Source organism: Crotalus tigris, unplaced genomic scaffold (assembly GCF_016545835.1).
Source record: "Crotalus tigris isolate CLP2741 ecotype Arizona unplaced genomic scaffold, ASM1654583v1 scf7180000018831.1652172, whole genome shotgun sequence".
Lineage (NCBI taxonomy): Eukaryota > Metazoa > Chordata > Lepidosauria > Squamata > Viperidae > Crotalus > Crotalus tigris.
The window spans coordinates 396,644-420,332 of NW_024097221.1; the positions used below are offsets into that span (position 1 = coordinate 396,644).

A 23,689-nucleotide genomic window follows, 5' to 3' on the forward strand; every position below is an offset into this window, starting at 1 on the left:
AGTTTGAGAAGTTATTACAGAAGTTGTGTAAGGTGCAAAAAAAAGTTAAAAGCAATGCAAAACTGTGTGCTATATTTTAATGTTTTATGGCTTTAATTTTCCAATAAAAATATTATTGACTAAACTATAGTCCTTATCTGGTAGCTCTACTCTATGTAAGGAGCTGCAGTTCAGAGGCACAAAGTCCATTGAATGAATTAACCCTCTCAGTACCATGGAAATCTCAGTGTGGAGAATGGATGCCAATAAAGTTATGCCTGCTATTGAACTGAATGGAACAGTCTCTACATAAAGAACATGAAAAGCTTCTTTGAAATATCATAGGACACATCTGTTTTTAAAATACAGTTGCACAAAGAACAGTGAATTTATTCATTTTTAGTATGAACAACTAATTTTTATATGCATCTTTCAAAGCAGACATTCTAAGGTTAAACTTCATATATGTAGTGAATGCTACACACGTGAAATAAGTCTGAACCTAAATGGTCAAATATTAATCTTGAATATAAATAGGATCTATGTTTTCTTTGGGAAAAGAAGAATAAACAGGCGCACATTATACGTACTGGATAATTCAATTCCAGTACAGAGTCATAACTTTATAGGAGCTCTCAGCTAGTCAAGGGCTTTTGTAGCTACACAGATAGTTTTGGTAGATAAATTGGAATGCCGCTATACTAAGGAAATACTGAATTTGGAACTTTTGTCTGAGGATCAACACAGAAGGTGAATGTACTGGTAAAATATTAAAGTAAATAATGAAAGCAAAATTAAGCAAATCTTATTTCAGTCATTTCAATTACTGTTGTAAGACATTAGTATTATAAACAAGTTTGTAATGTATATGCGCTGGTCTGTAATGTATTTCATCTTTATGATACATAAAGGATTAGCAATGTGCTGTGTAATCACATATACCAAAATCAAGTACCCTGCCATGAAGAAAACAGGTGACATAAAAAAGCTAGGGAAGAAACAGGATGCAACTAAATATATGCAAGCTTTATGTGCATACATTTAATCTTACTACAAAATGTCCATTAATCCCCATTAGTCCTTTCATTTAGTAATAGGTTATTGCAAGTTGCACAATAAACTAGTATGCTTTGCAGCAGAGGTGGGTCTCAAGGAGATAAAAGAGAGGAGAGTTGTGACCTTATGGATTAGTTAAAGGGACAGCATTCCATGCACACGGGACAGTGTGGAATATGCTACATTAAACCTGAATTATGCAGAGCAGCAGTACTCCAGGTATATTCTCAAAGTGTGTGTGAGGTGCCTATTTTTTGAGACAGAGGCAGTGTGGTTCTGTGAATAACAACTGGCCATTAAGCAGGCAAGTTAAATAAGTGATGCAGGACTACACCAAACTTCTGTTACTTGCCACTGTTTCTCATAGGGCTGCTTCACACATGACATGCCAACATGAAGGGAACCGTAGTGTAGGAAAAAATGATGGAGGTGATCATTTTGCCAGAGTCTGTTTTGACTCTGTTACACACATTCTGAAGTGCAGCAAGTTGCAAATACACAGCAGAAAAGACAAACAACACAACACGTGTGTGCATATTTTTCCATGCAAGGAGGCTCCCGTTTGTAAGAAGAATATTATGTATGAAACAGTCCTAATTAGTTACCAGTTAGCACAGTAACCTTGTGGTAAGACTGGGGAACAACCAGAAATGGTCTCAAACATATAAAGGGAAAGAGAGTTGGAATGAAGGAGGCAAGGCAAAAGGAAAAAAAACAAAACATGGGATCATTTATGTCAAACAAGATTTCTCAAGGGATATAATTATTTTATAACTTTGCAACCATTTTCTAAATGACTAAGACCATACTGATTTATTATTTTGTGGTTGATAATTTGAACCACTGACAACTGTGTATTCTGCTTTAGTAAAAGATGATGCAGGAAAAAAAGTAAAAAATAAAGAGACAAAAATGCTTCCCCTTACCCTTCTTCTTCCGTACTGAAGCTTGAAAATAGAAAGGGAATGAAAATAAATCAAAATCTGAACAGTATAGTCTTCTAATAAATGTTAAGGCTTAAATACCAACATTGAGCATTAGGCACTCCTATCACTGGATGAACTGTATTTAAGAGGCAGTGTTTGCATTAAAAAGTAACATAGGTTGGCTATTTCTAAAATCAATATCTAATTTCAAAAGTTAAACAGCATAGATGGGATTTTTTGGGGGGGGGAAATGCAATTTGAAAAAGACATTCTCGAAAGACTTAGAATTTAAAGATAAATGAACTGTAACCTTCTGATTATTGATTTCTGATTACCTTTCTGCAAATGTTAAAATGACTTATGAATGAAATTGTATTTATTAGAAGGTGTCTAATAAACAATGAGAATACAAACACCTAATAGAATAAGAGACTCCCATATAATCAGGCTATTAGTTCTTTAAGTCTGTGGATTCCAGCACTGGTATGCCACATGACAACTGGAGGCAGATATCTACTCTAAAAAACTAGCAACATGACTGATATAATGTCAGCACATGTTCATGGTTTCACACAGAATTACCTGAAGTCCTTTCATTAATACCTACAAAGTTATTTGTGCTGTGTAAAAGCCTTCAGCATAAACTTTGTTTTCCAGGTCAGTGAATATCTCCCAAAGATGGATTAACATTCAGGACAGCACAATTTTAATATTTTTAATGCACAAAATGTCAGAGTAAGGGTTTTAGGGGCAAATAGAAAATAAATCCAACTACCACGCCTGTAGAGTTGTCTGCTACCTAAAAGCTATAGGTATTTCTTATTATTTACACAAGAATAAATTACTCATCAAATTTGGGGGATATTCGAACCAGTTTTAGATGAAATAAAAAGAGAAGGGGAGGGAAAATAATGTTTTAAAAGAAGCATAACAGGAATACATTAGAAATAACATATCGTGAGCATATGCTTTGCACCTAATCTAATTTCTAGCATTTCCACAGGGTAGAAAATAACCAATCTGTGCAGATAATTCATTGACAACAGACAGATATTCTAAGATGGAAAAAGGTAACTTATTTTCTTAAGCATTTTTTAAAAATAGTAAGATATAAAATATTTATTTACAATAGTTTACTTTTTGATTAAATGATCTTTATTAATTACATTAGGGTGTAGCTATGCTAATTGAAGAAGATAAAAAACAAAAGCTAATCTCTCTGATAAAAGAGTATAAAAGCATTTTTCTCCAATTGCAATCATATCATCATCATCATTATTCTGAACTTGGCAACTTGCTACAGGTAGTTAGCATGCATTTCATTGTGTTTTAACATATTCCATTAATTGACATACAAACAGATACACTTTCAAAGCAACAAAGTCCTGAAAGCTTCTTAGAACACATATGGGTCAGAACCAACTACATGAATCTTATGCAAAATCAACTCTGCAATTAATAGTGCTGTGCTTTAAGGGAAATTAGGTCTCTTAAGAACAGAAGATAGTATATTAAACAGCACTGATTGCTCCTATAGCATTTATTTATTAAACACACACATACATACACATGTACATTTTCTCAGAAATATAATCAACTTGCTTTAGTGATACCTATAAAGTAGCAAGTAAGAGTGCACAGGATTGTATGTTGCATGTATACATTCAAATTCTTTACTACAGATAAGTTATCCAGACTAATTTTAGTGCTATCAGATCTGGGTTTCAAAAACGTACACAATCATTAAATAGCAGCAAAGAGATGCAGAAATGTCTAACTCATTTAATTTTTAAAAATATCTGGTAGTTCTAATGTATTTAGCACTATTGGGCAGATGTACATGAACAGTGTATTTTTCTACAGCTTGATAAGAAGTACCTAATTTCAATAAAGTGCCTAAATATCAATAAAATTTTCTCACTTGAAATTAGTTGAATTTGAAGTAAATAAGTAGTTTTAGTGATATGTGGGAAAGAACTTGGGAGATGAGAGGAAGAAAAGTTGCCTAGAGATGGCCAAATAAGAAACAGCATAGCATGCAGCTGGATAATGAGTGAGGCAAGAAGTTTAGTAGGTACCCTCCCTAATTCTTGGGCTATAAAGAGAAGGGAAATTGGTGAGAGAATTGTAAGACTTTAAGACTTTCAAAATTCTGTTAATGTAGCTTTACAGGAAAGTAGAATTAGCTTATCGGCTTATATTTCCTGTCTGATTTACCTGGTAAGGCTGACGGTAGCTTTATTCACTTCAAACCTGTGTACTTTTATTGAATTTTGCATAAATCAAAACTAGATTTAAAACTAGAAACAATAAGACAAGATTCTATCACTCTGAAGCATCTTTTCTATATAAAAATATTATTACTAAAGAAGACTGTTCTTTTATATGACAGTGATTATTTTTATATTGTCTTTATCTTAAGAAAAGCATTCAGTGCTAGATTTTTCAAAAAATAATATGAAACAAAAAAAATCTTAAAAGTCTAAGAGTTTTAGTTGATTTTATATAGGAAAAATAAGTTGATTTGAATCAGACTGATCCATTTGAAGTAGTAATATGTGCAGTGGTTATAGTTACCTTTATAAATCTTCACATCCTATACTACTTAGTCTTTGAAAAACAATGAACTATTTTCCTTAATCCAGTTTGCATCTTTATATTAAACTCATTTTATCCTCCCAGAAAGCCTCAAAATACTATAGATAGATCATCTACAATGATCCATATTGAAGAATAATGAAGATTTCAACATATAGCAAAATGGGGGGGATTGCTATAGATTGTACAAATTTGATGGAAAACAATGTATGAAGAAAGCATAGGGATGGCCAGTGGCGTTCACAGAAGGTACAAACAAGCAAGCTGATGGGAGTTACATCACAGTTCAGTCTAGTGTTTAAGGCACCAGGAAACAAAGTGGGAGATTGTGAGTTCTAATCCTCCCTTAGGCATGAAAGCCGACTGGGTGACTTTGGGCCAGTCACACATTCTCAGCCCAATTCACCTCACAGGATTGTTGTTGTGGGGAAAATAGGAGGAGGAAGTTGTATTGGATATGTTCGCCACCTTGAGTTATTTATAAAAAATAATAAAAATGCTGGATGCAAATAAATAAAATAATTAAAATAAAATAATCATAATGAAAGAAAAGAGGGTGAAAACAAGAAAAAAGTGAAGGAAATGATTGGTCCATAATTGGGTGAAAGTGGCAAGAAGGTGATAAGCAACAGGGAGAAAGGAGAATTACTTAACTTGTTTTTTGCATCAATCTTTACTACATAAAGAGAAAAAACAGCGCAACCTGGAACTGCATCTATATGGAGGGAAGTGTGTAGTGGGGTGCCCAGGGCTCTGTTCTGGGCCCCCATTCTCTGGCCCTCCAAAAAAGACTTAAAATGTGGCTCTATGACCTTGCGGGGGGAACCCTGAGGAACATGAAGCCAAGGGGCTGGTTACTGCCCTGAAAGCTCCCTACACCTTTAAATTAATTTTATCAATGTTTTATAATTCTTGCCTCTTTCTATTTTTTTTTACTTTTATATACTATTTTTATGTTCTAATACTATATCTGTCTTTACACAAAGGGGAAAAACAGACTAACCTATCGAAAATAGTGCCATAAAAAACAGAATAGAAATGCAAGTTAAGATAGGCAAGAAAATGGTAAGTGAGCACCTGTCCAGCCTAGACGAGTTCAAATCGCCAGGACCAGATGGATTACACCCCAAGGTTCTCAAGGAACTGGCAGATGTGATCTCAGAACCACTGAACTATATTTTTCAAAGATCCTGGAGCACAGGGGAACTACCAGAGGACTGGAAAAGAGCTGATGTATTTCCCATCTACAAAAAAGGAAAAAAAATGGACCTAGGAAATTACAGACCTATTAGCCTGACCTCAATACCTGGGAAGATCCTGGAAAAGATAATCAAACAACGAATCAACAAACACCTAGAGGCAAACAAAGTCATTACTAAAAGCCAACATGGGTTTGTCAAAAACAGATCATGCCAGACAAATCTTATTGCATTCTTTGACCAAGTGACAAAATTAGTGGGTCAGAAGAATGCTGTGGACATAATTTACTTGGACTTCAGTAAGGCATTTGATAAAGTAGATCACAACCTACTACTTGAAAAGATAGAAAAATGTGGGGTAGAAAGCACCACCACCAGATGGATCCATAGCTAGCTGACCGGCCGTACTCAGCGTGTGATCCTCAATGGAACTGCATCTACATGGAGGGAAGTGTGTAGTGGGGTGCCCCAGGGCTCTGTTCTGGGCCCAGTGCTCTTCAATATCTATATCAACGATTTGGACGAGGGGATAGATGGGGAACTCATCAAATTTGCAGATGACACCAAGCTGGCAGGAATAGCCAACACTCCAGAAGACAGGCTTAATATACAGAAGGATCTGGACAGACTTGAACACTGGGCGCTATCTAACAAAATGAAATTCAATGGTGAATTTACTATTATTATTATTATTATTATGCTATGTTACCAACTCTTGAGAAGGATAATTAAACAATATTCTCAATAATCAATTCTTAATCTTGATATTGACAAAATTAAAACACATCAACACTAGCACGTACATAGAGATTCCCTTATTTTTCTTAAATAGGTTAGAAAATCCAGATCCAAAACTAAATTAAAAACCAATAATAATATTTTTTGCCTTTTGTAGCATAAGAATGGTGTAAAGAAAATTTTAATAAATTTTATAGTCAAGAAAATAAATCCATAGAAAATGTTGTACACCTAGTAAGTTTTGTATTTGATAAATCCCTGAAATATTTTCTATTGAACTTTTTAGTTTTGTTTAAATATAATTAAATACAAAAAGCTTTTTTTTAATACAGAGACTTACATATAACTTCTTAATAATGAATTGTGATGATTAAAAACTGCACCTGTTTTATTTATGTATGTTCATATTAAAAGATTATGTTATTTTTTCCAAATATTTGGCAAGTAAGAGAGATCAAGATTCTTTCAAACTATGAGTTGAGTGGCATATTAATTTAATAAATAAAATAAATAAGATTATGAAGGAAGCTATTAGGAATCAACCAATTGCTCAATAACTTTCATTGTTTTTCATAATTAGGATAACTAAACCAATTACCATGCAATTATTAAAAACTGAAAAAAACTTTGAAAAATACTTTTTCTTGTTAATACAAATTCCTCAAAAGTTTAGTAATAAATAAGCAGTTATGATTGGTTCAGATCCAGAAAAATAATAATAGGAAGTGTGCAGTTGCTGCATAAACTTCAAATGGGCTTTGAACTGCTGACAGAAAGGATCTGAGAACAGAAATCTGTTTCTATCCACTAATTGCAAAGAGCCCCAGTGGGAGCTAAAGGTACAGGGTTTTTTGGTCAGCTTTTTAAAGCAAGGACTAATAGCTTACCTTTATCCACTAATGAGAGGCCACAGAAATTTAAAATAAAACAATATTAGATGAACTGATTAATCAAAAATACAATAAAATAAACTACAGTTTTATTTAATGTTAAAACTGATGATGCATGTAAATGATAAATACATTCTCTTGCAGAGCTGGAAACAAGGTAGGATTTTTCATGCTCATCATGCAACCGTGGAGCCTCCAGAAATGCAACATTCCTACGTAATCATTGCAATCCAATGTTCAGTACAAGGTGCAGTTCACTTTCAAACAGTATAACATTGGCTTTACATCTCTATTATTGCAGCATGCTCTTTAAAAACACTTTCTTACCAAGCTCTTCAAGCTCTGAGGTCATTGACTTAGACCGCAAGGTCAGTGCAGTGGTTGGAGCCCGTTTTGGAGGTGGTGGGGCTTTGCATTAAACAGAAGGATATAGATAATAAGTAAAAACACTTCAGAATACATTGTTCAGATTCAATCCAAAATTACATTACTATTTAAACGATAATTAAATTGCTTGCCCCAGTGCCCAAAAGATAAAGTTGTCTGATCTCTACCAATACTTATGAGCTGCATACAGAAATCTTCACAGGTAGAAATATAACACATGGATACTAATTTTGCTCAGTGAAAGATCTCTTAGACCAGTGGTTCTCAACCTGTGGGTCGGGACCCCATTTGGGGTCGAACAACCATTTCACGGGGGTCGCCAAACAACGCAGTCTGCCATTTTTTCCCCTTTTCCTTAGCTGTGCTACTCCCTTTTATTCTATTGGCTTTTGAAAGCCAATAGAATAGATTCTCTTGAATAGAGTCTAATTCTATTGGCTTTCAAAAGCCAATAGGAATTGTTCAGGCTGTCTCTGCCCTGCTGAGCCCGCCAAAAATCCCATTCTGCAAACAGTGCTGCACCAGTTAAGTAGTCCTCGACTTACGACCGGTTGAGTAGTCCTCAACTTACGACCGGTTGGGGTGTCGCGACCTTAAAAAGGTTGAGAACCACTGTCTTAGACACAACAGTGTTCAAAACAAGAGAATTACTTTCTGGCTATACAAAAACTGTATGGTACTTGAGTTTTTAAACAATACATTTGCTATGTTGAAGTCACAGTTTTACACTACTCTAGAACCATGAGATAAAAATGCATAAATGAATCATCATAAGCATAGCATACTGAGGGCAAAATTGGGTTATCATAAGAAGGTTATGAAGCTCACATATATAAAACTGGAAATTATATGGAAAAATAAAGAGATTTATGAATTATATACTTTCATTCCTAAATTTAATCCTGCTCCAAAAAGTAGATATGAACTACAATTCTGATCAGGTACTGTATATTTGTAACATAAATACAGATCAATAAATTATAAACTGCATTGAAAAGGGAACGAATAACTAAAAGGCACTAACCAACATTCAATGGCCAAAATGCATGGCAGTTGGCTGCAGGATTTCCTTATACAAATTATTGTCACCACTAACTCTGAGAACTGAAAGTGGAAAAGTCTTAAAAAAGCAGGCAAAGTGCCAACACCTTGGCAAAAAATAATAGAAATTAATATGGAGATGCTGTTGTTTTTAATACTGCCATCTCCATAATCAATCAATAAATAATGTTGAAAGACAGCACTACATAAGAACTCCAACTTTATTCTAGCATGAAACATTTCCAGTTCATTCTTCATATTATTTTATGATTATCTCTATTACTACATACAACATCATACTTTCATTAAATAGAAATGCCCAATAATCATTTTTTGATTTATTATCAAGATTAGTTATTCTTTATAAATGTATGTGCATGATTTAAAACATGTTGAGTTACTGATTGGCGACATACAACCATAAAAGCAAATGCCATATAAAGATGGTAACATGCATGTGTATTTCACAGCAATAGGACAGTTGCAAGTTAGATGTATTAATAAGAAAAAGACATCAAAAATACTTAGTGCCTTTATTTACCTTAAAATAATTGTTTCAATATGGTTATTATTGATTAAAAATCTGAATATATAAAAATAAAAAGTATGTTTGTTGATTGAATCTATCAATCACAATTTTCCAGGTCAGAAACTTATTGAAGGATTATGATTTATTATTTATAACAAATCAAATAGCTAACAATTATCCCTCTTTCATGATATCTCGAAAATCTGCTACCACATTTTGCCAAACAGTAGGAATGGCCATTAACATAGAGAATCATGTACATGAAAATGTATTATCACATGCTTTTGACAGATTACAACAAAACCTAATTGGATTCAGACATAAATGTATAACTCTCTTTTATCTCTCAGAAAGATACTTAGTGCTGGAATTTATTCCTGGCAATGTGTGTAAATTGTTTCATTCATGTACAATGTAACAGCACATTGCAGGAGGATAGTAATCAATTATAAAATTAGTCTCCTCCACCCAATTATTTCACATACAAATATGGAAGCACTTCAGGAGCACTGATAGCACCAGAAGTCCCAGTGTCCATACCATTGGAAACCTATCTTAAAAGAACCCTTGCATTCTTGAATGTGGACGCGCATCTTTTCCTTTAGTTAACGATTACTTGAATATCAGAAAATGGAATGGCATACCAGATTCTTTTATGAAGAAGCACCTGAAACAATTAAAATAATGAAAAGACAGTACCTTTCTTTCTGGCTGTGTCATCTGGATCTAGATTTCTGGTTACTGTGACAACTTTAAGAACTAAGTGATTGCCTCCTTGTCGGATCATGTTCACCACCTGCCTGTGGCCCACCTTGACTACATTTTCATTATTAACCTGTAGAGAAAAAAGAATGGAATGGAATTAAAGTGAACAAAATAATTCACATCAAAATGATAAAGAAAAAGACTGTTTTGATTTTTGTGAATTCTCATATAAATTAATCCAATCCTTGACTAATACAAAAATCAAAACTTATTATGCGACTTATCAAATTATCCTATGAAATTACCATTTCAAAATTATTCTGAGAAGAAAGATATGCTAAAACACATCTGTGAGGAACACACTGAATTGGAGAAGTATACACACAAATGTCTCATCTAAAGCAACTTTTCTTTTTTAAAAATCATAGTGGTGTTCTGTATTAATCCTGGTTAATTTATAGAGAGTAGGTCAGAATTAAAATCTGATGGCTTTTCTTCTGAGAATTGATATCAAAAATTCTGATACACAAAAACCACACTGGCATGTTTCAGAACTATGGTTTATACACACACACACACACACACACACACACACACACACACACAGGCATACACAAATACACATACACTATATATAAAATATGATGTTGTTTTTCCACATACAAGTAATTATTATAACAAACCCTACTCCATTACAAGCAATTCTGTGGTTTTTAGAAATAAGTAATCCCAAACAGCACTTCATATGTGTTCTTACACTCCCCAGTGAAGATAATAACCATATTCAATAGAATAATTTTAACCATTCTGTAATTTTTTACAAAAGCAATGGGGAAATATCTATTTTCCATGCAAGGCTACATAATTGTCATAAATACCTAGCGATGGGGAAGGGCTGCCTAGAATAGGATTCATCAGAAGTATGTAAAGCTTTGTGGAATTTCCCTAAAAATAGATTGCCAGACTTTTTTACAACAAAAAGGAGGACACGAATAAATTGAAGAAAAAAATATCATAAATAAAAGAAACATTATATTTATTGCAACAATAATACAGAATACACTATAATATGATAAATGCATAATAAAAACCGTTTGTAACAATAACATTTTATATTGTAATTATGCTTACATGCCTATTAATTATTTAAATGAGTACTTTTCCATTGAATGAATATTTTTTGTCAATGTATCATCTTCTAACAATATATTGGAAATATCTGAACAAGAAATATCCTTCATATTGAATTTTACGGCAAGTGCTGCAGCTAGAGTATCAACATTCAATCTCGATTTCTCACTTGTCCAAAAATCTACACGGCTGGATTGCGCGGGGGTGGGCGGCGGAGGCAGGTGTTGTGAGCCAGGCGCTCCAGGACGGCCAAGTATGTGCACAGGGTGAGGTGGTGGCAGTGCAGGTCAGCACTGCGTAGACCACCAGCTGGCGCAGCCCATGAAAGGTCAACTGCCCGCCGCGCCCCCGCCCATAGCGCCCCGCCAGCACCGCTGCCCTGCCATGGAGAGCCGGCCCTGCAGCTCGCAAAGCACCAGCTGAGCCAGCTCTGGCCCTCCAGCTGCCCCCCAGCACCACCGCCCACCCTGCACATACCCTTAGAGCTGGCCACGCAGCTTGCAAAGGCGAAGCACCAGCCGCGCCAGCTCTGGCCCTGCAGCCATCCCCCAAGCTTTCCCCCAGCACCACCGCTCACCCTGTGCATCCCTATAGAGCTGGCCCCGCAGCTTGCAAAGGCAAAGCACCAACCGTGCTGGCTCCGGCCCTGCAGCTGCCCCCCCCCCAGCTGCCCCCCAGCACCACCGCCCATCCTGCGCATCCCCGTAGAGCCAGCCCCGCAGCTCACAAAGCACCAACCGCGCTGGCTCCAGCCCTGCAGCCACCCCCCAGCCGCCCCCAGCACTACCGCCTACCCTGTGCATCCCTGTGTAGAACTGAACAAGGAAGATCAAGAGAAACTTACCGCTCCAGTCTCCTCCAGCTATCTGCAGAACTAAGTAGGAGATGATGTAGTTGGGTAGCAGTGAGGAGTGCAAAGTTCCTGCAACTTGCACATGCAAAGTTTGCCACCCGGGTGTTTTGGCGCACTCAGCAGCAATTCCTATTGGCTTTCAAAAGCCAATGGGGGAGTAGCACAGCTCAGGCAAAAGTTGAAAAAAACCATCAAAAAAAGGTCCCGGAATGCCTTCTGAGCATTCTATGAGGGAAAAAAGCCCTGCAGATAAGTCTTCAAATATAGAAAAAGAGGACATTTAGGAGGACATTTTCGAGGGAGGACAGAACTCACAAAAGGAGGACTGTCCTCCCAAAAGGAGGACGGTATATGGAAAAGGAGGACATTTAGGAGGACACTTTTAATGGAGGACAGAACTCAAAAAAGGAGGACTGTCCTTCCAAAAGGAGGACAGTTGGTCACCTTATCAGAAAGTAAATCATAAAAAGTTTCAAAATAATTAGTTATTAAAGTAATATATTCTGGAATTTGATGCAAGAGTGAAGACTAAAATCCCTGCAAATTTTACTCTGCTGGTCATAGCCGAGTATAGGGGGTAGTATGCTCATTGCTGTTTCTAGGCCACTGAGTCAACGCTGTCCAAAGATGTTTCCACAGTCATATGGCCAGCATGATGTTGCGGAGTGCTGTTATCTTCCCACCTTTATTTATTTATCTACTCGTATTTGCATGCTTTTGAATTGCTAGGTTGGCAGGAGCTGGGACGAGAGTGGGAACTCACAATGTCATGCAAAGCTTGAGTCTCAAACCTGGGCTGTCGGCTTCCCAACCGACAAGCCCAGCATCTTAGCTGCTGAGCATCTCACTGTTTGATATAACAGCATCATATTTCCATAACATGTATTTGTGAAATATTGTAGATAATGAATTTTATTAAGCACATTATTTAGGATTTAGAAGCACTAGTGGAAACCTTTTTCTACCCAATTTTCTTGTACTTTTATCTACAGAAATATATAAACTTATAGATTATACATATTGCCACCCCCTCCAAGAGAAAATATTTTATTTTCTTCAAACATAAGAAGCAAATTTTTAATTACAAGTAAATTTCACTCATAAGCAAAAGCTGTTTAAAAAGCACAGATTTGCTCAGCCACATGACTCAATCAGTAGGAATAAACAAATATGACCTAGGTGGAAAAGCTGAATATTTCATAACTTCCTGGAATTATATAAAAGTAAAAGGTATGAATCATCAAATAGATAAATTATTGTTAGAGATTCACATTTGTTCTCCATGCCATCTTTTTCAAGCCATCTTTCTGGGTTATTTAGGTTTAACATCTAATTAAGTGGCTAAAGTGAGAACACAAAATTTTTTTTAAAGTTCTTTTCTGACACGTTACAAAATGCAGTTTCTTACAACCTTAGAAAGCATCTATGAACTACTCCCAAAGCTTCTAAAGGACAAAGCCAATCTTGGAGCACCTCTGTGTAAGCAATGAAGATTTCTACATGGTAGAAATGGTAAAATAGAGAGATGGATATAAAGGCCCAAATAAATGAAAATTGTGAGCTTCGTAAAGTGCTCTTCTAAGATATTTACAACAAGCTGAAGTGACCCTGAGTGATGACAGGGAGAAGATTAATTCAGAACTTCTGGTCCACTAAACCAAACTGTTTATATTCAGTGACCATATCTCTGAATAGAAAGCATGCTGACTTACTAGGAAGGGATATATTATAACATCACACAGATGGGTTTACTTATTAATCAAATTTATATAACAGCCCATGTTACCAAAGGTGACTCTGGACAGTACAACAAGAAATAAATCAACCAATGTAATTTTTTTGAAAACCACAAGTATAAATAAGATAAAAACAAGAATAAAAAAATATTGTAACGTCACACTATACTTTCCATTGTGTCTGCCTTTCCCCTCCTTTTGTCTTTGCCTTGCAATGTAGTGGGCCAAAGCTATCATTCTTGATTCTGCTTGTTTTCATGGCTGCTCAGCAAAATATCAAAGCTGATGTACGCTTAAGCTTGTGCTTGTCAAGATCATCAACATTATCAATAATTTGCAATTGTGCAATGAGGAAGCTGACTGGTGGGATGCGGGGAGGGGGCCAAAAATTAATTAATGTCCAATCTTATTCAGTTTTATCACAAAAAGGAGAGATTCATCTCCTTCTATTCACAATAGCATCCAGTTGTCTCACAGGCAATGTGGGCCTGACACTGAGCTATAATATATCAAATGTTCATAATTACAGGGAACCGTGGAGTAAGGAGCTGGAGTACAAAATAAACAAAAATCAATCAAACATTTTGACATCTGTAAATCACATCATACACTAATTCAGTGGTTCTCAACCTGTGGGTCGGGACCCCATTTGGGGTCGAACGACCATTTCACGGGGGTCGCCAAACAAGGCTGTCCACCATTTTCCCCCCTTTTCTTTGGCCATGCCCCTGGCACCCGAGGATGTATAAGTGGTTGGGGGTCACCACAACATGGGGAACTGTATTATGGGGTTGCGGCATTAGAAAGGTTGAGAACCACTGCACTAATTTACGATTATTTTAACAGAATAGTACTTGCTATATAAGAGACACCTTTGCATATTTTCTGGAATTTACTGACTTTGAATTTGCTGGATTTATTTAATGATTGGAAATGTGGGCCTCAAAATACAACGTTAATTTAAATGATGTGACTTTGTGTATAGCAGTTTCCTTCCTAACAGAAATTTTATATATTGATTTTGGTCTGGAAGACTCATTGGTTTTTAAAGACATTTAAAGTTCTCTGACTTACATGCCAAGCAGGAAGGAAATTAACTGAAGGCCAACAGAAATATTTGTATGAAAAAAAAGATATTATAATATTGGAAGATAATAATTATATTATTATTCTCCAGCCCTTACAAAGTGGTGTCATTTTATATTTGAATACAGGTAGTCCTTGCTTAACATCTATTTATTCATCAAACTTCAAAGTTACAGCAGAGCTGAATGAATGATAGTTGCAGCCAGTCCTCAAATTTATGGCCATTGTACTGCCCCGTGGTCATATGATCAAACTTCTGGTGCTTGGCAGCTTGCAACTACCTTGGGCAGGCATTCTTCTTCAACAGTAGGAGGAAGAAGCTGGTCAAGGTCAGCTGGGGATGGCAAGTATAGGCAACAGAGTACAGGTGGCTAAAAGGGAAGGAATAGAGCAGTGGTTCTCAACCTGTGGGTCGGGACCCCATTTGGGGTCGAACAACCATTTCACGGGGGTCGCCAAATCACGCTGTCCGCCATTTTTTCCCTTTTCCCTAGCTGTCCTACTCCCTCTTATTGGTGGCCACACCCACTTGGGGGTCACCACAACATGGGGAACTGTATTATGGGGTCACGGCATTAGAAAGGTTGAGAACCACTGGAATAGAGGGAGAGATACGTGGGGGAATTGAGTGGGGAGCATGACAGGATAGAAAAAATATGAGGTGTTCACCTAACAACTGCAACTAGGATGACCACAACTGCTGTTGCTAAGTGGTGTGGTCACAGGACTCAAGACTGTTGGCTAAGCAACCAGGGCCAGCAGTTGCAGGAGTATTGGAAGAAAAGTTGTGTACCCATTGCAAATATACAAAGATTGAAAACAAAGAAATAATTATCTGTTATTACAAATCAAATTAAACAAGAATAGTATATTTGAAAAGAATGAAGCAATTCTTTTGATGGAAAGAACATCATCCAGAATCAGAAAAACAGGTGTTCCCCGACTTACAACCACAATTGGGCCAATAATTTTGGTCATAAGTCATTGCAGTCATTAACAATGGTGGGGGGAGTTGCCTTGCTCAATGATTGCAATCCCAGCCTTCCCACTTGCAGTTGCTAAGTGACCGCAGAAGTAGGGAAAGAACTTTGTGCCACTGGAGGGCAAGTGGCTCCTCTCTGTGAGTAGAAGGGAATTCTTGTGCTGGGCCAGAGAAACTTCTTGTGTATGAAGAGATACCAGCATGCTGGGCTTGAGAATAGAAGTTTGGATTCAGAAGAGTTTGGATTGATTACAAGAAGGCATTCAACTCTATTCCACATTTTTGGATAATCAAGTGCCTATAAATTATAGGAATCACTAGACCACAGGTCGGCAACCTGCGGCTCTGGAGCCGCATGCAGCTCTTTGAGCCTTCCCCTGTGGCTCCTAACCTCCTCTGCCTTTGCAGAGAGAGACAGAGACACAGAGAGGCAATTGCACTTCCCTGCCCCCCCTCTCTCTCTGTGTGTGTGTGTGTGTGTTTGTATGTGTGTGTAAAAAGAGAATGCACTCACAGTGTTCTCCGAGGAGCTGAAAAACTTACTGGGCGGAGTTCCTCCCTTTGCTGCATCTCTGCAGGAAGAAGGAAGCAGGAAGGGCAGGAGAGAGCTAGCTAGCCCAGCTAGGCTGATTCAGGAATTCTGGGAGTTGAAGTCCATGAGTCATAAAAGAGTTGAGGTTGCCTACCCCTGAGCTTGTTGGACAACAGCTTGAAGCTTGCCAGGTGAGCAGCAGATAGGAGAGGGTGGGAGAGAGAGAGGAAGGGAGGGAGGGAGAGAGGGAGAGAGAGAAAGAAAGAGGGGAAGAGGAGTGGCAGACCAAGGGCAGATAGAGAAGGAGGGAGGGAGGGAGAGAGACAGACAGAGACCCTTTTGACATCTAAAATGAAGATAACACTGCATATATCCTTTTTTTACCTGTGTGTGTATGTGTATGTGTGTGTGTGTGTGTGTGTGTGTATACACACATACATATACATACACACACACACACACACACACACACACATATATATATATATATATATATATATATACATATACACACACACACACACAAACACACACACACAAACACACCTATAATAAAGGTAAAAAAGGATATATGCAGTGTTATCTTCATTTTAGATATCAAAAGGGTTTTACGGCTCCCAGTGTTTTGTTTTTGGTGGGAAACGGGTCCAAGTGGCTCTTCAAGTGTTTTGGGTTGCCTACCCCTGCACTAGACCCATCAGAAACTTTGTGCAAAGATCAATGGCATAACTGAAGATATAGTCTATCAATGGTGATAGACTGGGAGAGTTTAATATCAAGAGTGAGGATAAGACTATCAAGTATCAAAACATCTGTCATGCTATCCCACCTCCTTTACCTCTAGACAATCTGAAGCTGAATGGAAATATACTATATGAAAGAATCATTGCTCAACACTATCCGTATATATACAGCCAAGATATTGCAATGGAATTTGGACTGGACAAATGTGCTACCCTCATCACCAAGGAGAAAAATGGTGAACACTGAAGGAATCAAAATGCCTTATGGAAACAGCATCAAGAGTCTGGATAAAATTATTACCAATTCCTGGACATCCTTCAAGCTGCCAACATCAAACACACTGAAGAAAAGAAAGTTAGAATTGAATACTTCATGAGAGTGGAGAAGATATTAAAACCTAAACTCAGTGGTGGAAATACCATCAAGACAATTAACACCTGGGAAATTTCAATCACTAGATACAGACCTGGAATTGGACTCAAGCAGAACTAAAAATCCCAGATAGGAAGACCAGACAAATGATAATGACTCATGCCCTTGATGCACACAACAATGCTGACAGACTCTATTTACCAAAGAATATATGTGGGTGTGGCATGCTGGAAGTATACCAGACTGTTGAAAATGGAAAAAAAGGCATTGGAAGAATATCTAAAGGACAGCGAAAAAGATGTACTGAAGCTAATATACCATGAAGGTTCACTGAATAACAAAGAGATTCCTTGCCATTAGCCTATAAGAAAGATAAATTGAAGAATAAAAAAGAGGCATGCCAAGACAAAGTATTACATGACCAGTAAACAAACAAACGAACAAACAAATAAATAAGACTAATCGGTTTTTGTTTGCCTCTTAATGGTTTTACTTTAGCGTCCCTTTCCGTCCACTCCTCTGCCCTTCAAAATGTTCACTAGGATAATTAGCAAGAAGGAAATTAATGCTTATTTTTGCATTCATTGGAAAGGAAAGGATTATAAGAAAGTGAGCAGGCACACAACGGAGAACACATGTAAAGGAAACATTGGGTGGCACTGTCAACCTTGAGCATGCCACACAAACAGCTTAGTGTAGTTCCCCAAAGGAAAAGATGACTTGTACAACATGGTGTTGAAAGAAATTGCTGACACGATTTCAGGAAAATGATTCAAAACTTTAAAAATGCTTGGAAAATGGAGGAGAAAATGGACTAGAAAATCAGAGCCCAAAAAATGCTGCCAACATTTTTGCACCAATTTTATTGAAGATTATATTATACAGATAAAACTAGTGCAATCTACAAAATATAAAATATATAAAAAAGAAAAAAGCTCCCTCAAACAAAGTCCTAATATCTGCTTTCTTATACTCTCTTTGTCTCTTCTCTCAGAATTGTTGGGAGTCTTTAAAAATCCCTTTCGTAATTCCACTATAAAATGAAATATTCCTTTTGTAATATCCACATCATGGTTCATATTCTCACTGTCTCTTCTCACAAAATCTTTGACAGCTTCAACAAGTTCCTTTTGTAAGTCCATTGAAGAGAAGTTATTCACAACACTTTTCTGAAATATTTCTGCGTCTTTTAAAATTATTAAATAATTACTCATTATTTCATTTATAGACCATTATTTCTTATAGAGTATCATTTTTAAATCCACATTCAAATTAATTTCAATTGTATTCAATGGAATTTGCTCCTCTTCAGCAACACCTTCTGATTTTTTCGCAATACTAGGTACCTTTATTATTATTTTCTGAGCCCATTCATCATAGATCTCTTAAAGAAGCCATTGATGCATTTATTTCTTCTAATACACTCTAGTGTCTAATCTTCCAGTTGTCTTAATAGTTGTTTCCAAATATAAACATGATTTCCCATAAGAAATATTACTTTAATTAACTTCAAAGTCTTAAATCAAGTTCATTTGACTTTTTAAATCTTTTAAACCTTTCTAAAACCAACATTAATCATCCTTTTGCTATATTATTCCAAAAATATTTTAAAATAACACTTTAAACTTATAATCAGCATGTCAATACTCTATTCTGATCTTGGAACACTTTAAAAAAGTTTCTACAGCAATCCTTTTAGATAAATGCCCTAGAGCAGGGGTCCCCAACCCCTGGTTCATGGACCGGCACTGGTTCGTAGCATGCCAGTAAGTGGGCCACACAAATAAGCAAAGCTCCAACCTCAGGATGCAGGCAGTATTCCAAACCAAATACCCCCTGGTCTGCGGAAAAATCTTTCTCCATGGCACCAGGTTGGGGACCTTTGCCTTAGAGTTATGTTGCAACATGACAAAGTTGCTGTAGTTTTGCTTATTTTCCCATTTGGTTTTATTTGTTATAATAAGAAGAATAGGAAAAATAAAGTAGAAAACAGCCTTCAAGCTACATAGTTTACAATACAGAAATACTGATCTGTACTTAATTATTTTGTCCTATGAAATGGACACACATAAACCCAATGTTGTATATTACCATACAGATATAAAAAGAACCTGAATGGCACTTTTAAGCTGCCTGTGGTTATACTACATGATAGCAAAGCATTTTTTAAAAAAACATGGCAGAGATCATTATAAATGCAGTTAACAACTGAAACTACTGTATGTCAGCTACTTAGACAAGATATTAATTGCTGTGGCATAAAAATAATGGCAGCAGATGGCTGCAACCCCTTGCAGCTTAGGCAATGATACTCTTAGTCAACTAATGAAACAAGGAATTTGGGGAAGCCTGTGAAAAATATTGCAAAACATCACCATTAAACTTCCGCACATTTTTATTTCCAACAGAGTAACTTATTAACAGTGATTTTTTGGACATGGATCATATACAGAATCATAGTCACCAAATGAAGTTCTTTCACTTTACTTACCTCTACATAGAAAAGTAATTTAACACTAATAAAAACTAAAATTAATCACATTTGCTTTACTAAATTGGATTGCTTGATAGAATTCCCCAATTTTTAAATTCCATATGGCATACAGCTAAGGGTTTCCTAATTAATAAACAGTTCTGCAAAACAGTATTTTTGCAGACCCACATGCACAAAATCATTCATTTGGATCCTCTGTTACTCTGAGATGTTTTCAAAGTTTCTTCTTCTATGTCACCTGCCACCACAGTTATTGTCTTCTCACTTCCAACATTCTCCTTTATTTGATTCTCCATTTCTACTTCTTTCTTTTCCTCTATTTCTATGTTATTTTCCTTTTCTACATTTCATCACTTTCTCAACTGTTACCTACAAATGTCCATTTGATTTACAGTGGGGCAAAAAAGTATTTAGTCAGTCACCAATTGTGCAAGTTCTCCCACTTAAAAAGATGAGAGAGGCCTGTAATTGTCATCATAGGTAGACCTCAACTATGAGAGGAAAAATGAGAAAACAAATCCAGACAATCACATTGTTTGATTTGGAAAGAATTTATTTGCAAATTATGGGGGAAAATAAGTATTTGGTCACCTACAAACAAGCAAGATTTCTGGCATTTGCTGCGACGATGGCGGCTTTCTTCTAGCCGCCCGCCCTAGGATTGTGTAAAAGTCTGCGGAGACAGTGAAAATCAGCTGTTCCACGGCTTAAAACCTCTTTCCTTGGGAGAAGAGGAAGAGGAGAGCTTCTTGGGTAAAGGTAGAGCTCCCCTGGACCCCCATAACTTCAGGGAGGTCAGAGGGTAAGAGCTCCCTTGGAGCCCGAGTTTAACTCCACATTCCAGGTCGTTTTTGTTCCGAAATTTAGGAACAAAGCTAGACGCCGCTTCCACATCTGCTTCTTAAAGTGAGCTTGTGAGTATTTAAAAGCAGACGGAGCTGACCAGGAGAAATAAGATTTGTGATTATCTGGGACTTTAACTCCTGAAAAGTATCTTCTCCAATTTTTTTTTCTATTTTTTTTTTTGAAGAAGAAAGGAAAAGTGATAGAAGTTAAAGATAGCACTCGGCTTTCTTGTTTGAAGGTTTTGTAACAAAGTTAATAGACTGTTCTACATACAAGGCAAGAACTTTCTTTTTTGTCTTTGGGAATTCATTTTTTCCTTTTTTGATTTTATAATATAAGACTGTGAATTTATAAAAATGGCTTCAAAACCTTTTGTTTCCTCGGTCCCTAAAGCTTCTATTTCCTCTCCAATAACACAGACTGTCACTCAGCCTAAGCCAAAGACACCCCCTCCTTCTCCTCCTCCACCTGCATTTTCACTTAAAGATCTACAAGAAGCTTTAAAAAAACTGCTTTAGACATTAAAGAGGAGGTAGCTGATCTTTTGGATAATAAAATGACTTCAGAGAGGGCAGTAATGGCAGAATTATTGGAAGAAAAAATAGAGAAATGAGAAAGGACATAATGTTTGCATTTCAAGGACTTGCGATGCATATTGAGAGACTTGATAGATTGGATGAGGTGACGGAAAATGCAGCGAAATTGGAAAGCAGAGTTGATGAGGTTGAAAATAAGATAGATACGACACAGGATGAATTAATTATCTCACAGTATAGGGACATGGAATTTGCGCTGCATATTAGAGGTTTGAAAGAAAATCCGCAAGAAGACCTAAAAGAGTTAGTGGTTAAAGATATTGCTTTTAATTTGGGATGGAGACCGGAGGAAATCCTGAATGAGATTGAAAATTTTTTTAGGGTTAACTCATGGATTGCCAGACAAAGAAATCTACCTAGAGATGTGGTCATTTATTTCTCCAGAAGATCAATTCGTAATGAAATTGTATAAGCTTTTTACAAACAGAGGTTTCAAATTGCAGCTCAAGATGTTATAATTTTAAAAGAAATACCTCCAAAAATTTTAAGAAAAAGAAAAGAGTTTGCTTTTTTATCTGAGGAGCTTAAATGTCATCAAATTCAGTTCAGATGGGAGATTCCAGCTGGTATAGTGGTGAACCATGCAGGAATGCATTATAAATTAAATACAGTTTTAAAGGCAAAAGATTTTTATTCCTCCATTCTGAAGGCAGGTTCGCCCTTATCTCCGCAAGCTAGTAAAACTGAAGAAGAGCAAACAACTGGAGGTGCGACTTCATTGATTGCTAGAGAATCACAAGTGGAACCTGCTATACAGAGTCTGGAGATAAAAGAACAAAGGATGACTTGTGCTGCACATAAACGTAGAGAGAAAGATCAGAAGCAGAAGACCAGTGAAATAACAGAAGGAACCACTGCTATAGAGCCTGTGGGAGGAGCAAGACCAAAAAGATCTTCAACAGCTGATCTTCAAGTTATGCTTCAGAGGCTTCAAGCCACTAGAGATGGCAAAGTTTCTGACATGGAATGTTAATGGCTTGAACTCACCACAGAAAAGGAAAAAAGTATTTCACTATCTGAAACAACACAATAATGATGTAGTATGTTTGTAAGAGACTCATATAACTTTGAAGGACTCTAAATATTTGATAAATTCTCGTTTGGGATCGCATTTCATAGCTTCAGCTCCAGGGAAAAAAGGGGGAGTTGTAATTTATGTGAAAAAAAACTTATCGGCTAAACTAATTGACTCTGACTCTCAAGGAAGATATGTCATTATTGATTTAGTACTACAAGGCAAGAAATTCCTTATTGTTGGATTATATGCTCCTAATTAGCAACAGAAACAATTTTATAAGTTTTTGCATGGAAAAATAACTCAGTTGGATTATAAATCAGTTATTTTGATGGGAGATTGGAATGGAGTTCTGGATTCAAGGAAGGATAAAAAGGGTTCTTTTAAAACTTTTAATTAAACTAAATTACCCAAAGCCTTTTTTGATATGAAAGATGATCTGGAACTCATTGACATTTGGCGAGAAAGGAATTCAAATGACAGAGACTTTACTTTTTATTCGGACAAACACCAATCATTTTCTAGGATTGATTTTTTTAATTACTACTGATCTTTTTTCCAGGGTTAAAATAGTCAAGACTTTTCCTAGGACATTGTCTGATCATAGTCCTGTGTGGTTGGAGATATTTGTGGAAGACGGAAATAGAAGATCTTGGAGATTGAATGAAAATTTATTTACATGGGAGGAGCTTGTGCAGAAATGTAGAGAATATTTGAAGGAATTTTTTGTCTTGAATATGAATAAGGGTACTCCAATGTCTATGGTGTGGGATGCTAGCAAAGCTTACATGAGGGGAATTTTGATTTATATGAATAATGCTCTTAGGTCTAAATTGATACAAAAACGTAAAGAAATAGAAGAAGAGATTAAATTAAAAGAAAAGGCTTTTATCTTGAATCCAACGGACAATAAGTTAAAGGCTTCTATAAACATGCTCCGGGCGCAATTTAATATGTTAATGGCAGACCAGGTTGCGACTAATATGCGCTATATGAGACATAATACCTTTTGCAATGCAAACAAGCCTAGGAGATGGTTGGCTTATCAATTACATAAGAAACAGAAGGCAAGAATTATAGAGAAAGTAAAATATAAAGGTAGTGAGGTCTATCAACAGAATTTGATTAAAAAGAGTTTTTTAGATTTTTATACAAAATTATATGCTAGCGACAAAATACATGCTTTAGATGTAGAGAAGTATCTACAATCAGTACATTTTCCTAAACTTTCTAATGAACAACAAAATGTGATGA

At 36.4% G+C, this 23,689-nt stretch overlaps 1 protein-coding gene across 6 annotated transcripts in view; it reads right to left on the reverse strand.

The window, feature by feature from the left end:
• Positions 1-23,689, reverse strand: part of SHANK2 (SH3 and multiple ankyrin repeat domains 2) — a 389,771-nt gene that overhangs the window by 52,425 nt on the left and 313,657 nt on the right. For 3 of the 6 annotated variants that reach the window (XM_039356871.1, XM_039356867.1, XM_039356866.1), the window contains 4 exons: positions 10,043-10,178; positions 7,714-7,794; positions 7,384-7,392; positions 1,962-1,982 (listed from right to left, as the gene is read on the reverse strand). In XM_039356871.1, coding sequence (XP_039212805.1) covers positions 1,962-1,982; positions 7,384-7,392; positions 7,714-7,794; positions 10,043-10,178 — 247 coding nt within the window. The remainder of the gene's footprint in view (positions 1-1,961; positions 1,983-7,383; positions 7,393-7,713; positions 7,795-10,042; positions 10,179-23,689) is intronic. The other 3 variants (XM_039356868.1, XM_039356869.1, XM_039356870.1) reach the window with 3 other exon arrangements.